Source organism: Poecilia formosa, unplaced genomic scaffold (assembly GCF_000485575.1).
Source record: "Poecilia formosa unplaced genomic scaffold, Poecilia_formosa-5.1.2 Scaffold732, whole genome shotgun sequence".
NCBI classification, from domain to species: Eukaryota; Metazoa; Chordata; class Actinopteri; order Cyprinodontiformes; family Poeciliidae; genus Poecilia; species Poecilia formosa.
The window spans coordinates 55793-72989 of NW_006800671.1; the positions used below are offsets into that span (position 1 = coordinate 55793).

Below are 17197 nucleotides of genomic sequence, written 5' to 3' on the forward strand. Positions count from 1 at the left end.
TATATATATATATATATATCCTGCAGCTTTGCAGTTTCTTTAGTGGAAATGAGAAAGAGGAAGAAATCCGCCAGGAAACCTATTTATATGGTCAACTAAGCATTATGCTTTTCTCACAATCTAAATCGATACATTGACTGGCTTTGATTTTCAATATGACTATGTATCTCAATTCTACACAATTGAAAGACGTTGTAAATGTGAGTATTGTCATAAGTTTAATGTGAAAGACACGAGAAGTTTGCCCTTTTTTGGCTTTGAGGCTGATCTGGACCATCACTGGCTGGCCCACCTGCCAATCATAATCAACAACAGCCGATCAAAACCTTAATCTGAGACTTTCCAGAGTAGCACAGTAGGACAGAAATTTATTGCAGGAGGACTGTGAGGAAGTAAAATTGACTTTTTAGTAGTTTCAGGTGGTTTAAAGCTGCTCAGGATAGCTTTGTGTGTGTTTGGCTGTCTGTAATTAAATAACATTAAAGTGTTTTTTTTATTATTTGTAGTTTAAAATGACTAATGATCAAGTTTTATTTTATTTAATTCTTTACAAGATGTTGAATGTTTAACATAACAAATGTGGGGAGAACCTAATAATAGATTTATGGAGACATGAATATTGTTTATGCAGTTGTTAAGGCTCTACCTTATCTAACATACTAAATTGTCTAATTTAGTTTGCTGTGTATTAATGGTTTGAGCTGTTTCTAAGCTGATGGAAGAAGATTAATGACTATGTGGTAGAGATTTTGTTAATGATTATACCAGTGGTGCCCAAAGTGGGTCCTGGAGGGCCAGCATCCTGCATGTTTAAGTTCTCTTCCTGGTGGTAATAACAACGTCCTCAGCAAGTTGATGTTCTCCTTAGGCCTTCTAATGAGGATGCTGGCTTCCTCATTAGAAGGAGGCCAGAATCCTTCTAAGGCCTTCTAATGCTGGCATTCTAAGGCCATCATTTGATGGATCATTAGAGCCATCAAAAACTTAAATCATTGCATATAAATTTTTATTTTTTCTTTAATCTTTGCATTTTTTAAGACTTTATAGTTGGTGTTCAGACATTAATCTTCCAATTATACATAACTATCAGTGATATTTTCAAATTTCCTGTAAACGTTAAACGTTTAACTCAAAAATATAGCGAGCCGCTCGATGAATGACTACTGAGCGCCCCAACCACCAGGCTTAGCAAGTTTTCTGTGCAAAACCTTGTTTGTGTACTTGACAGAACTGAGGAATTGGAAATTGAGCAAAACATATTGAACTACAAAAGACAATTGACGCCTCTTCTTTGACTGGATACCTGCAGCTTTCTACTCGAAATAACCACATCTTTAGTTCATTTAACAACTTTTGACATCCTATTTGTCCTTATATTTTAGTCATCCTATTTGGCCACATACGCCGTTTCTTAGGCCATGGTATGATTTGGACACATGCACTGCTGCCTACATGTATCATAATATAATGACTTACAGGGTTGTTTTTTTGATACATTGGTTTAGTGATTTTTTTTTTGCAGAGAAACGTCTTCCCACCATAGTGCAGTAATTCTTTTAGACCACATGGTGGAGCCAAATCCAATTACCTGGCCCATATGAAGCATGATGGAGATTTTGTTAATGATTATACTTTATTTGCCAGGGTTTCCATCATATCTAAATAAACTGTTTTGTAGGCCAAAAATTGGATAGATGGGGTGTGACCTGCATGTATCATTATAATGACTTATTATGTTTTTTTTTTCCAATACATTTGTTAAAAAGAATCAAGAAACAAGAAAACACTGTATTCTTGTACAGCAACATATTCCCACCATAGTTTAGTAATTCTATCTTGCCACATAATGGAGCAAACCAACAAGTATTTGCCTCGTTTCAGTTCCATACTTTTTTGCATTAAATCTTCTTCAATACCAGCTTGTTTGAAGGAAGTGATGCAAGACACAGTGTAGCTGACAGTGAACATAAATAAAGGATGCTGGGGGGCGGGGGGGTTGGTTTTGAGGGGAAACCTGCTGGGCTAGGCGAGGAAATATAACTGCTTGCAGTTCTAGTTCATTATTAATATCCACTGAAGAAAACAAAGAAAGGCAGAAAGCGATCACGCTCAAACTGTTATTTCAAACATCCCAGCTATGTGAATCAACTCATTTACATCAACATTGCTGATCTGCATGCCTATTAAAAATTGTATAACTATTGCCATTTGTACTATAGAAAAAAATACTGTATTAAAGTGTTTGTGATTTTATTTTCTCTGTTAGATGGTACATTCTCAACCAAGAGGTGTGCACAGGCAATGGTCATGTTGTGGTCTGTATATGATATAACTCACAAGATACTAGTCTATGTAAAAGGTTTTCTGTATATCTTACAGTGGAAAAAGACAGGGTTGTGGAGAAAACAATTAAAAAACATCAAAGAAGCCAGTAACAAGCAAGGTACATTGAAATAAAAAGTAATTTCTCATCATCCAATCTAAAATCTGAATCAGAAAACAAATTAAATCAAAACAAAAAAAAGTATGACACTAAGATTTTAAAAAAGACACTAACCTTTCTTGTTTACTGCATCCACAGACAGCAGACATTGAAAAAGGAAAGAAAAATATTGTTAATATCACAAGAGTAACCAGAAACTGTTAACCATAGTTTCCAACAGCCAAGTTCTGTCCATTTTTTAAATCATTCTGTGGAAAGGAAAATAGATTTCAGCAAAGCATCAGTTTGTGCAAACCACAAGGGGCAACAGCATTAAGAGTTAAATGTCTGTCGTGGCTCAAAACATCTCTACATTTTTGTGGTAACTGTAACAAAGAACAGTTTTAGGAACCAAATGTATGTCAAGTTAGTGTAATTTAACACAAAAGTGTTTCAATGTGTGCAATTAGTATACCTAATTTCAGACTGAATGAATGACTAAAAACAAGGAGCTATTAGGTGATTTTTGAATTGATTATTATTCTTATAAATCCATACACTATTGCTCATATAAAAACATCTAAAAATATAGTATACCTGGGAATGCAAAGCTGCTTGGAAAATAAGTAAGTGATAGCTGGAATGTCTCTCTGTTTTATGTGGTGTCAATTTTTAAAGTTGTGCTGCAGAAGGTTCTTTTGCACACTTAGTTCCACATTCTGCATGAATTTAGATGTGTTGCGCATTTATAGACTAAAAATTTGGGACACAGCCAACAAGAGGTCATTCGGTTATTCGTCATATAAACCAAACAAGACATGGCCCAAAAAACTTTTCATTTAAGAAAAATTCTAATAATGCCTCAAGAAGTTTGGCGACTGAAATAATTCACAATCAAATGTGGTTATGAAGTATCTGTAGGATTTGCTGATATCTTCGCACAGCGATCAGTGATTTATTTACAAGTGATTTGTTAAAATCAAACACACACACCAAAGTGTTCTTTGATGAATCTCCAAAGTACACTCACCTTTTAAAAAGTAAAATTGAAATCACTGTGATAATAATGATAATGACAGCCAGCACTGGACCAACCACCCACAACATCTCTGGGTCCTCCTGAGCTTGCCTTGTGACTTCACTGACATTCACCACGAATGTGTCAGAAAATGGACTGGCAACAAATGTCCTCTGCTTCAGAGAATCATAAAGCATAAAAGGTATGTTTACATTTAATTTTGCAAACAAAGTCCATACAGGAAGAACACAATACAGTAGTGAAAGCAATTGCATCATGTAGTGATTTGTATTGATACAATATTAGAAACTTTATTTATTTTTGAAAAGAGGCATGTTTTAAAAGTCTCATGTTTTTTAAAACACACAAAGGATACTTACAGATTCAAGATCTTTTAGGTCTGCCAGAACAAAGCAACGGAACTGTTGCAGGATAGGAAGAGGCCTGTTATAAAAGCCATTGTATTTCTTTTCATCGGCAAGCATGAAGATCTCTGGCAGAACAGCCATCTTAGCAACAATGAAGGGCTGTAGAAAATCCTGACTCTGTGTCTGCCCTGTGTTGTCAGAATCAGCCTCCAGGATCTGCCAGTGGGACAAAACACTTTGAATTTGTGGAGACATGATTACCAAATATAATTAATTGAAAAATACTTGTAACAAGCTTAGATTACTCAATACAAACATAATGACTCACTGCTAGTAAAGCTGGTTAATGTTAGCTTAACCATTTATTTTTTCTTTGCTCATGGAGCTTTCAAATCACAGGTTCTATCTCAAATGTAAACCAATAAAAGATCACAGATTGGCAATGAAATCAGGTGGTTGCAATAATGTTATAAGGCAACATTACTATTGCCCTTGGTTAATATGAACAAAATTATTAATAGTCTATAGAAATATGATAATTCTTTTTAATAATTGATCAGGTGTAGTCGGCATTTTCTAAATGGACTGGATATTTTGTTTGTGTCAGTTCTTATTGATAATGAACACTGATTTTCAGATGTTTTTTTAAAGTTCATTTCCTAATGTTATTTGTTCTGACAAACAAAAACACCTTGCAAAGGTCAGTGACTTCTAGAGGCTCTCTTCATGAAAGAGTTCTCTATGTTATTACCCAATAAAGAGCTCCATGCCAGAGGTATCAGGCCCCTTTTCCCACAGGGCCTTGATCTGCAGTGATTTTGTCTGTATGTTGTACTTACTGTGAGCAGTATTGTAGGAACTTATGGGAATAACTAAAAGAATGGGAACAGAAGGATGCATTTAAGTTCTAGCTTAAATGCAGGTAAATTGAAGCTGAAACTGCCGTTAGAATGCGTCAGCTGGAGTTACAGTCTAGTAAACTGACCTCTGACCTAACTACAAATTCTGCTAGAGATGGAGATAAAAGTTTAACTTCCTCCTTCTCTCTCTCCTCTTTGCTTCTGCAAGCATCAACAATGCCTCGTTTTCAACTCCCCTGGGATTTTTTGCTTCAGTTATAGCATAATTTTAGCATTTGCGATGTTAAACAGCTTGTTGTAAACCATCTTGTTGCTAAGGTGACATCATAAAAAATGTACAAAATATCAAAATTTTTAGTGAAAATTACTCCAGCATCCAAAACCTCTAAGATAAAAGTTATTCATTAATAACGGTTGAGCCACAAACTTAAGTTTGTGGCTCAAACTTGAGTAAGTTTCTTACTCAAGTTAGGCACACATAATTTTTTTTATTTTTTTAAAGTTTGAGTAATATTTTAGATTAAAAAACAAAACAAAACATAAGGACATATTCACTGACCTCATATATGTCTATGTCTTCAGGGTTTTCCCATCTCTCCAAAGAAACAAGGGTCTCAGGGACTACAACTATGTAGAACCACCTGCAATAGACAAAAATATACATACAAATGCTGCAGAAAAAAACAAACTGAGAATTTTTTAAAACAAAAGTTAGATCTTTTAATAATCTATGAGCTAATTAAAAAGAAAAAAAATTCAAGAGATATATTTTTGGGCAAATTTGTACACAAAAACTGAGTGGCTGACGATCTATCCAGGGTGTACCCCACCTTTTTTCTAATCACCGCTGGAAATAGGCAATAGCCTACCTCCAGCTGAAAACCAGCCTCTTGTCCTACGCCATTTGCTTCATACATAGGCCCTGGACTCATGGTTATTAAACAATTACTTCCCTGAGGTTTCCTATGTAATTCCTATAATGGAGCCTAAAATGAAAACATTTTCATTGTGCTTCAAAAGGGAGCACATTTATTTACGTATTCATTAGCCATATCTATATGATATAATCCCTTTGAGTGTCATTTCATGCAGAAATTGCATTTCATTGGGCAGAAAAGGGTAAATGAGACAAACTTTTAACTTGAGCATAAAACTAACATAATTTATCTAAAAGAACTCAACAACCAAGAAAGTCATTCACACCACTGGTGTGTCAGTGGTGTGTCACACCACTTAATCAGATGTGACACACTTAATGACACACGCTTGTCATTCAAAACACTTAATCAGGCAGCATGCTCTCCCGTTCCTTCGCGGATACCCAATCACTTTTTGGCATAACACCTGGTTTGTTCCTACTCTCGGCATCTGCATGGGTGGCAGTGCTCGTAGTATGTCTGCTTGGGTTAACGGTATTTATTCCAAATAGTGAACAGTCACTATTTGGAATGTTGTAGCACTTCTTGCATAAGTGCTACAACATTAGGACACTACAATGAGCCCGCTGGGATTTTTCCCCATTCCATATTCCCTACTTAGTGATTTCACAACAGCAACATGTAGTCCATGATATATTTGTAGTCAACACCACAATTTATTTATTTTTTTATCAAATACCAATTCTACTCTCTCGTTATCAAAAAAGTTGTAATTACTTTAGTACTGTTGGCATTATGATCTCGAAGCTATCTGATAGTGACTTCTGCTAATATAGTCATGCAGTTGTGGTATGAAGCCAAAGAAACAGTACAACTAAAGAAAATATCAAAAGGAAACTACTGCACAATTTTTATTTTCACTTATGTGCCATGTATTTTTAAAACTGAGTAAGTCTGTATTTTTCAGCATGTTTTCCACAAAAAGAGTACAGACCTTACATGGGCTTCAACTGGGACCTCAGGCATAACAATAGTCACCCAGGCTTCATCCACACTGGGCTGATATCGAGTTGGTTTCACTGATAGCAGGTTTGGAGCGGTTCGAACAGAAACCTGCTGCTGGAGGTCACCAGCTCCATTCCCATAGCTCATCAACACAAAAGAATAATATGTATCTGGTTGTAGCCGTGTGATCAGCTTCTTCTTCAGGTCACTTTGAATTTCCACCTTTTGGTTGTTGTACAGAATCTGAAAGAAGGATTATTGGGGCATGCCATTAGCATTACATAGGGAAGAGCAGTGACGTCACTGCTCTTCATTATAATGTCTCTTTATTTATAATAAAGAGACATTAGAATGTCTCTTTATTATAAATATAGTATATTTTTCTTCCGTTACCTTTAATGCAGCTCGTACCGCTGTGTGCCCTGCCCACCCACAAAAGTGGTATCAAAACGTGCGGCTCAATCCCGGCATTGGAGCCATTATTTTTTTATTGGGGATCAGAGTTACGATGGCGACATAAAAAGCGAAAAACGAGCGAAATTTCCAACTGCCGAAACCCAGAGTGTAACTGACACCAACTGCCGCTTTTCTAGAGTGAGAAACGGAGTGGATTTTTGACCCCAAAATAATTTTGAAATCACTCTCATGCCTATAAAAATTGCTCTATGGACCTTACCACAGGGGCTGCGTTTCATTGGCTAATGCCCATTTTAGGTCACAGTGCAGCTACCACGTGCGTGACGGTCTCACAAACACAAGCCACAGTAGTAAACACATGCTAATGTACATTGTGGACTAGCAGACCGGCAGAAAGTTTTTGCGTCAGGACTCGAAAAAGAATGGTTCTCCACTGTCAGTGGGGAGTCTGTACAGGCGATGTCAGGTATCCTGATCGTATTTGTGGAACTAAAATTCACAGATTTCCAAAATCTGAAACGGAATGCCTTGCTGGATCAAAGCTTGTGCACGACCACATTTGCAGCTCAACCGTCGTAGGATCAATAAGAACAAAGGAGTGTGTGCTGGTGTGAGTATTATTGCTTTGTGTTTAGTGAATGGGGATATTTTCAGTGATAGTTTATCCATTTGAGATTCTGCTTTACAGCTTCAGTAATAAAAACATCCATTATGAAAACCTTTTAGCTAAGTACAGCATAATGGCAGTACCGATACAACTTCGTAAGCTGAACAGATCAATATGCAATGTGTATCTGACACACATTAAAGATTTTATTTTACCTGAAAAGGCTTTTTACTAAACTGTAATCTTGTTAGCCACGCTAGCACCGAGTACCGAGTATCAGGCCTAGGCACACTCAAACATTTGCCAAAAACAGAAATCACTGATTTCAAAAGTAACCCTCAAAATCATGAATGCCCGACTTACCCAGCCTTGCAAGAACAATAGGCATCAGTGATCTTGTCCACAGCTATATTTATGCTGAGAGTGTGAGGATCTGCTGTTTTCCTCATTGACCGGTAGCATTTCGCTGTGACGCGCACAATGTTGGAGGCATCGCGTGGCTCAAACACCTTGATGTCGTCCATAAAAGATGATATGAACTTGTTGGTTCCCCTGTCCATTGTCGTGGCTGATATTTTGTGAAAATCCGGCAGAAATGCTACACTAATCGACTCAGAAATAGAGTCAGTCGAAAGGAAAGACGCCATGTTTACATAGAAACTAAGCTCCGCGAGGCTTTGTTTGTGAGACATGCAGCCACGTGGAATTTTCGAGGGCGTTTCTGGGCGGAGCTTGGTGAGGTCCATTGATATGAAAGTCGGTCACGACATTAATACGCATGCCTGCTCCGTAAAATATATTCGAAATTTCTCTAGGGCTGTCGGTTTTCTGTCAAGGTGCTTCAGAGCGAAATCAAGTGACAGGGTAACCTCAGGCACTCCACCATTCATTTTCAGACTTTTCTGAAAATTTTCTGAGCTCAGCGCATACCATTTTTCTCTCATCGCTGCTATTTCTGTGAGTGACCTACTGATATGAATCACGGGACTATTGGAGACGACAAATAGCCCTCTCATACGCTTCAAACGGTTTTTGGATTGGCCTTACGGATCCTGAACGGGAAGCAGTTGTTAGGACTGCTTTTTTAATCAAAACTGACTGGGTGTCTCATAAAGATAGAATTCCTTCTCTGCCTTTCTATCTCACACACACAGCAGTTGGCTGAGGATTAATCACTATAGCAACATAATACAGAGAAAGGCAGAGCTGCTGGTTTGGACTACAAAGACTCTGTAGTTCTAAACATGGCGGAACACTTTAACACAGAGGGCAGAGCAGAAGGTCAGAACTACAACATGGTGGAACACTCAATTATTACAGAGGAGGGCTGAGCTAGCATTTAGAACTACTTGCTGTTTTGGGTATTATATAGCTGGATTAACCAAACCACTGTTACACATTGGCTTAGTGTGGCCATTTAAAATGAAGCTTACTGAAAATTTCTAAATAAAAGCCTTGACATTTTTCACATCAAGTAATTGTTCTTTTGAGCTTTATGTGACTGGTTTAAACAAACCACTGTTAAACATTGAATTAGTGTGGTCATTAAAATGAAGCTTACTGAAAGTTTCAAAATAAAAGCCTGCATATTCTTCTCACGTCAGTGCACCGCTGTAGGCGGTGCAATAATATTAAGCATTTTTTTAATGTTTTTTTTTTTCTCAGGATAGTTCATTAACATTAGCACAAACATTAGCATTTCATTGCCCCCACTAGTAAAAGGCATTAGCCTTTTACCTAAAATAACCTATTAGTTAATTTTCTTACTTATTTGCCATGTTTAGTATACTGAATGGAGTAAGTCAATGACAGAGAACATGCTAGTGATGCCCCACATGCTACTGATAGTCTTCACGCTAACATTAGCATTTTGGCAAATTTTAGCTTATGCATTAATTTTAACATACTGAACAGTACAGGTACAGTTTAGTCCACATGCTTCTGACTCTCCACATGTTATTGACTACATTGCAGCTTTCTTTAGCATTAATGCTATTTTTTAGCATCAGAACGCTTGATTAAAAACTGACGGGCACACTTTGGCAGGCCCCGGTGAAATTTCTTCAGGAATTTTCTAGTTACTATTATAATTTTAATCGTTGACAGCTCAGAAATGCATAAAACTTGTAATTTTAAAACATGTTAACTTCAGTTAACTTTGATTCTCATTAAAATAATATATCAAATAGGCTTGCAAGAAATTTTATTTCCTAATGTAATACCTTGAAATTAGGTAGACCTCTGTCTCTTTAAAAAATCCTGCTTTCTGAAATTCCATCATCAGGCAGTCATCACATTACTCCTCTTTTAACCCTTTAACAACATTTTTACCAGTGTTGCACTGAGAACTAGCTCTTATGAGTTCAGCAGATATGGAGTTCTACCAATTGTTTTCTAATTGCTGCTGGCTAGTCTGAAGGAGCTGAGAGGGAAAGGCGCTGAGGAGGGCTGCTCTGTGAGGTAGAAGCTTGGAGGCTTGGAAACTACAGCTCTGAGAAGGAGCTCTGGATAGACCGATCTGGGTGAACCTGGAAAGTGAAATAAATGCTCCATTTAAAACTTTTGGTTATCTATCCCAACACCCGAATGATGGAGTTAAATCCAGTCCAATTATGACTCACACTCAAAATGCTTGGTAGCATCTACATACTAAAGTAAATGCCGTATTTTCCACATTATAAGGCGCACCTAAAAACCTTCAATTTCCTCAATAGCCGAGAGTGCACCTTACAATCCGGTGCGCCTTATATATGGACCAATATTGAGCCACAACAGGTCTAGCAACTATGGTAAGCAGCCGCCGACTTCATTTTCGCCTGAAGAAGAAGAAGCACGCAGTGCATGCTGGGATAGTTGTCAGAATGCTGATTTGTAATCTATTAAAGTTTGACTGACCAATCTACCTAGTGACCGCCTAGAATCAGGTCGTCTGCAGGTCATTTAGCACCACGTTCTAAACGAACATGCTGTGCTTGAACGGAGAAGGGTGACCATCGTCCTGCCACACCCCGACCCAGTTGCGGAAGGCTCTCCTCACTGACCGAGTCGGACTGTTTTGTTGACATTCCCTTTAGTGCAGCTCCATCTAGTGGATGCATAACGTAACTCCAGCCTCTACGGTAGCATCTATTCTATGCGCCTTACAATGTAGTGCGCCTTACATATGAAAAAAGTTCGACAGGGGCAGTTCAACTTACACCCAGAAGGCAATTGATCCCGGCAGCAGAAATCTTCAGATGTCCTTGGTCAGAGTCTCTGTCCTGACGTGGCAGAGTCCCCTTTCAGAATAGAAGCAAAGCAGAACTGTCCGTTGTCCTTCAAACGCACAGATTTTCGTCAATCCGTGACCTTTGTCTTTTCTCCAAGTCTGCTGCAGTAGGGTAGAGATCGCTGGGTTGAGGCAGAGGTGTTGGTCAAATCAGGAACCAGGGCTGGGGGTAGATGGATCTTGTCCCTTCTTAGCGGTGTGAAGTCTCAACTTCCCCTTGGTTCCAGGGTGCGGTCCTCTGCTGGTCTTCAATCTGCGTCCTCTTGTTGGCTCTTCTTCAGCGCCGCGGACAAAGAACAGTTTCTTCCCTTGTCTGCTGGTTTTTAAACCCTCTCAGCCCATGGTTGTGTATGGGAGAGGTCTACGTGACTTCTGAAACGTTCCGATGAGTATGTGGAAAGCCCCAACCTTTCCCAACCATCATCTCTTTCGTGACCCATTGCAGCAACTCTCTTCAGTACTTCCCTTTTCCTACTGGCCATCTGGCCATTGAGGCCATTTCTCGTAACTTACTTTCCTTTTTGAGCCTTCCAGCACCCCCGCCTAGCTCAGTGTACTAATTGCGACACAGTCTGCTTCATCTCTCACGATCTCAAACCTTCAGTCATCTCATTTCTGTAATTTATTATAAAACATAATCAATTTGTCATTTTATCAACTTATAACTCTCAGTATGATTCTCCATCACTTATCTATTCTGTAACTCAAGCTGTTACTATTTCTAATCATCAATAATCAACATACAACAATCAAGTTGTTACTGTTACTACAGATCAAGAATACAGAATATATATTTCAATCACACATTACAGTCATTACAGACCATTCCAATCATTACATATGTATGTATTTTTATTCATCTTTTAATCATCATTAAATCAATATGCAAGATTACTGTTATTCCTCAGGCCTTTGTTCCATTTTCTGCGTGCACCTGGAAAGATCTCACCACCTTATGCCAGTTTTCACGACACCCTCTCCTTGAGATCGGACGGTGCTTCGCAGAAAACACAAAGTCCAACTAAAACAATTCTAATACATCACCACAATGGATATTTAAGATGTCTCTTTCGTAGCAAGTCACGGGAGAAGATGACGGTGTCCACGTGTCCACGACCTCATACTCCGTCAGGTGTGATGGTGGGGAAATCCAGGCGTCGGCGTCCAGCTCGTCATCTACTGTGGAGCTGCACGGCTCGGAAAGATCGTGACGTTCCAGCTGAGGCGGTGGAGTTGGAGCGGACTCATCCACTGCTAAATCCTGCTGTGGGGTGGCTGGGAAGTCACAACATTCCTCCAATTCCTCAAGCAGATCCTGGAAGTCCACAGCAAACAAAGGAGATTGCATCTGACAAATGCAGGCGATGGAGGAGCTTGTGGTGCTACTCTGATCCTTGTGTGATGAGAGAGATGCATCATCAGTCTGGCACGCTTGGTGAGATGAACTGAGAATCTCAGCTTGGGTACTTTGCTCGTGAGTTGCAATGCTGGCTTGGCACCCGACATCGACGAACATATCTGGAGACGCCGGACAAACTGGTGGAATGGAGTCGCCTACCGCCACTACTCTGCCGTCCAAAAGATGCAGAGTAGGAAGGCACTGGCGAGTAATCTGATTTTCCCATAGCTTCTGGACTATGGGCAGCATCCGGCCATTCTCCAAAGGCGACGCTCGAAGCACATCATCGTCCTGGCCCAACGCAGAGGTCCACACGACCTTCTGTACCCGTTCCAGGGATCTAGATGTGAAAGCCGCAATGTAAGGCAGATCCTCGCGTCCAAGGACGCAGAGGATTGCCGTTACATCATTGAAGTGTAGGTGCACGCAATTGTGACACCAGCGGGCAGACGATGGAACCCAAAGGAACCCATAGGATTCTGCGGTCGTTCCACATCCCACGCAGCAAATCGGTGCCTGAAGAGAAACAGCAACCTAGGTAACTTCATGATTAGTAGGTATCGATCAACAACACTCATATAAGTAAAAAGGGCCTAGAAGCGAAAGCAGGGGCATAAAAAGTGAGCTGGTTTAAACTGGTGTGCCTGATTGAGCTGCAAGCCATGGGGAATTTATCACAAGGGAAACATTCTCGGATACTGGTGGTTCCGGATTCTGCACATGAAGCGAATCGTGAAATATCGCCGCGTGGGTCATAAGCCACACGACGATGGGTAGGGTGGACGTCTTCTTCATCCAGTAAAGGATCACAAAAACTCCCCACCCTGTGGCCCAAAGGGCCAGGATTGCCCATCTACGAAGCCAGCGACGTTTGCCTTGGCCCTTGATGGAAAAAGCCTGGTGCGCAAGATAGATGAGAATGGACACCGCCAGAAGCCCCTCGACGATAGCGGTGAGGATCTTGAGTGGGGCGGCCCGGGTAGCGTGGGTTCCTCCACAGACCAACTCCATTACTAGGGCCGTTGTGTCGATGGTGATCCAAAGGCATGCCACAATGCCTCTGCGCCAGTTGATGCGGGTCCTGCCCATCAGATAACAGGCAAAAAGGGAAGGAGCGTAATCCCATCTTCACAGAAGGATGGGTCGCAGAATGATCTTTGTATACCATTCCAAAGATCGACAAGCACTCTTAGGGGTTGCCCAACAGACCAGGACCCAGTGTGACAGTAGACTACCCAGGCAAGGATGAAACCGACTTGTTCAAGGGTACTCACTTGAATGGGCTCAAAGAGTGAAGTGGTAGCAGAGGAGTTGGTCGAAGAATTAGATGTCATGATGTCCCTGGTTGTTTCCTTCTTTGGATCAGGTCTTGACAGCAGCCGTGAAGAACGGTGAATGGCTCGTCGGCACACGACAGCTCCCTTTTATGCTGAATCAGGCTCCTCCTTCGGGGGGAGGGGCTGGTGATCCCTCCCCTTGCAACGACAAAGTGTTTTTAGCCACGCCTCCAAGACAACCAATATTTGTTTGTTTTCGTCACAGCCAAAATTTCAAGAATTATATGACCCAAATAAAGGTTTATGGGAGTTCTTACTTCTCAGAAAAGACAGTGTTTTTTAAAAACTCGTCCTTCTGAGATACCATTTTGTTTATCATCTTTGGTGTGTTTGCTTGTTTTATGTTTAGCATGATCATATAATGCACGACTGCCTTTCATGGATTATGAAGCTTCGGCACAAATTCAATCTGGAAGACTCTTTAGCCTCACCTGCCTCATCAATCAGCGCCTCCCTCTCTTCACCCCGGACCTATCAGCGTAAGATCAAGCCTCACTTTGGCCAATCATCGTTCGAACTCCAGTTGAAAAGGACCTCCTGCCCACGGTCTCCTCCACTTACCAGCTGCGATCAACCCACCTCCGCCCCATCTCCACCTTCTGCTCCTGGCTCTCAGGCCACATCCTTCTTTGACCACCGCCACCAGTACAGGCCCCGGGGGGATTACATTCCTATGCAGCATCAGGAATGTGTGTTTTTTTTTAAAGGTTTTATTGGCTCTAGTTGCCTTTATTTGATAGTTAATTGACAGGAAATTGGGTAATGAGAGAAGGGGAAGACATGCGGAAAAGGTGACAGGCTGGGAAGTGAACCTGCAACAGCTGCGTCAAGGACTAAGGCCTCCATATGTGGGTTGTGCTCAACCCCTACACCACCACAGCACACCCAGCATCAGCAATGTTTATCGAGCTTATCGAAGTTCCAGCTCGGCATCCCCGGCCGAGGCCTGAACGCCAAAGGACTTTAATGTTTATTTGTCATTAAACTTTCTTTAATCACTTTCTTTCTATGTCTGAGTCTCTCCAGATTGAAATATGATTATGTCTATTGAATCACATAATGCATAATAAACATACTTAATATTTTAAGGAAGGACTAGCTATCTTTGGATGTGCATGTTTAGCAATAGAAACTAATCCCATCCATCCATCCATCCATCCATCCATCCATCCATCCATCCATTTTCTTCCGCTTATCCGGGGTCGGGTCGCAGCAGCTTCAGAAAGGAGGCCCAGACTTCTCTCTCCCCAGCCACTTCTTCCAGCTCCTCCAGGGGAACCCCAAGGCGTTCCCAGGCCAGCAGAGAGACATAGTCCCTCCAGTGTGTCCTGGGTCTTCCTCGGGGCCTCTTCCCGGTGAGACATGCCCGGAACACCTCACCAGGGAGGCATCCAGGAGGCATCCTTACCAGATGCCCAAGCCACCTCAACTGGCTCCTCTCTATGTGGAGGAGCAGCGGCTCTACTCTGAGTCCCTCCCGGATGACCGAGCTTCTCACCCTATCTCTAAAGGAGAGCCCAGCCACCCTGCGAAGGGTGGCCGGGACCTCGTTCTTTCGGTCATGACCTAAAGCTCATGACCATAGATGAGGGTAGGAACGTAGATCGACCGGTAAATCGAGAGCTTCGCTTTTTGACTCAGCTCTCTCTTCACCATGACGGACCGGTACAGCGCCCGCTTTACAGCAGACGCTGCGCCAATCCGCCTGTCGATCTCCCGCTCCCTTCTTCCCTCATTCATGATCAAGATCCCCAGATACTTAAACTCCTCCACTAATCCAGTTTACTGATAAATGATTACAATGTGTTTTTGTATCAAATTAAACCTTACCTTGAGTTGAATTTGATATTTGTTTGTTACTGGTACTTCCCAGGACAAAAGGACAGATGTTTTCGTCACAGCCTTCACGCCAAAGTTTTTGACAAACACTGAGGAAAAGATGAGAGTCATTTTCAAACACATTGCACCACAATAATGACAATGTTGTCAGATTAAAAGTGTGTGTAATCATTATTAGAATATCAGATTCAGCAATAAGGACCTTCAACTTTCACTTCTACTGATTATGTTTGAGTTAGACATATAGTGATTCTGACAGAAATTGAAAAATTTAAAACATGCAGCTTCCAGTTTGAATTTATGTTATTCTATACAATGATTAATATTTTTTATATTAATATAAGAAGACTATTAATATTTGAGGAAGCTGTTAATTGAAGGGCTGATGGAGTCACCAGACCATCAAAATTATACATCAAATTGCATAGTGATATTAATGTGATGTGAATATGTGTGCAAGCAAATGTGAGGTTTTTTTTTCATGAATTTACTTTAATGCCATTTATATTTAGTGACGGTTTCTGATATGGGCGACATGGGCAAAAGCCCAGGGCGGCAGCTTCAGGGGGACGCCACTAATGAGGTCAACAGTCTTTTTTATCTGTTTTTTTTTTTTTTAATTCAGACTCTCTTCAAGAGCTACACAGAAAGCAAATGATAGCTTCTGAAGCTCACCTGGCACAGATGATGACGTGGTTCTGCTTTGAATGCTGGGGCTGAAAGGTCCTCCTCCTTTGTTGGTGAAAGCTTGGACTCTGATGTCATAAGTTGTGTCAGGCTGCAAGTCCAGGATGGTCATTCGTGTCTCTGTGGTCATGTTGGTATTGTTGTGCTTGCTATTAATATCCCGATATACCACTACATACTTTATAATCTTTCCATTCCTCTCAGACAGAGGAGGAGGTTCCCAAACCAGTGCAGTTGAAGTGGAGGTGAGGCCTGCCACTCTTAGATTCTGGGGGTAGCTACTGGGCATGTCTTCAGGGGTGCTTATCTCCTTTATATATTCTTCACCAGTGCCTGCTTGGTTTTTCGTAGATAGTTTGAAAATGTAAGTAGCTCCTTTAAGGAGGTGGGTAAGTGTAAAATGATCATCTGTCTTCCTGAAATCTTTGACATTAAAAGTTTTCTCATCTGCTCTCTTGTACTGCAGTTGGTAGCCTAAATGCTCTCCCATCATTTCCTTAGGAGGTTGCCATTGGATCATAGCAGTATTCCCCATCATTGTACTGATCATCATACTGGGCTTTCCAGGCACTGCAACAGAGATTATTTATATACACATATAAAAGAAGTTATTTATACCTTATATATATTGAACATGTTTGTTCAATATATATGGTTAAATATATTTCCATGCACTATATTGCCAAAAGTATTCGCTCGCCTGCTTTGACTCACATATGAACTTAAGTGAAGGCCTGGCTGTCAGTCTCTGCTCTAATTCATCCCAAAGAGACCAAGGGCCTCATGCATAAAAAGAGTGCGTAGTTTTCACACTGAAACTTGGCATACAAAAGAAATCCAGCTGTATAAAGCCGTGCATACGCACGTGGCTGCGCACCTTTCCTATGTAAATGCTAATTTGCAGGGAATAGAGCAGCTGCTGGTCGGCCCTGTCGCCACCCATAAAAAAATATGTAAATTAGTATTATTAGTTGTTTGTTGCAGTATGAGTATTTATAATAATAATAATAATAATAATATATTTTATTTAAATGGTGCTTTCAGGTCATCTCACAAAAACAAAAATAATACATTTTAAAGAAAAAATAAAAA

The 17197-nt window shown here is 40.6% G+C and overlaps 1 protein-coding gene across 4 annotated transcripts in view; it reads right to left on the reverse strand.

Annotated features, from left to right (window-relative positions):
• LOC103131243 (receptor-type tyrosine-protein phosphatase F-like) overlaps nucleotides 1-17197 on the reverse strand; it is a 103796-nt gene that overhangs the window by 42840 nt on the left and 43759 nt on the right. For 3 of the 4 annotated variants that reach the window (XM_016666510.1, XM_016666508.1, XM_016666511.1), the window contains 7 exons: nucleotides 16094-16675; nucleotides 15410-15507; nucleotides 6541-6794; nucleotides 5228-5309; nucleotides 3821-4024; nucleotides 3453-3616; nucleotides 2558-2569 (listed from right to left, as the gene is read on the reverse strand). In XM_016666510.1, coding sequence (XP_016521996.1) covers nucleotides 2558-2569; nucleotides 3453-3616; nucleotides 3821-4024; nucleotides 5228-5309; nucleotides 6541-6794; nucleotides 15410-15507; nucleotides 16094-16675 — 1396 coding nt within the window. The remainder of the gene's footprint in view (nucleotides 1-2557; nucleotides 2570-3452; nucleotides 3617-3820; nucleotides 4025-5227; nucleotides 5310-6540; nucleotides 6795-15409; nucleotides 15508-16093; nucleotides 16676-17197) is intronic. The other variant, XM_016666509.1, reaches the window with a different exon arrangement.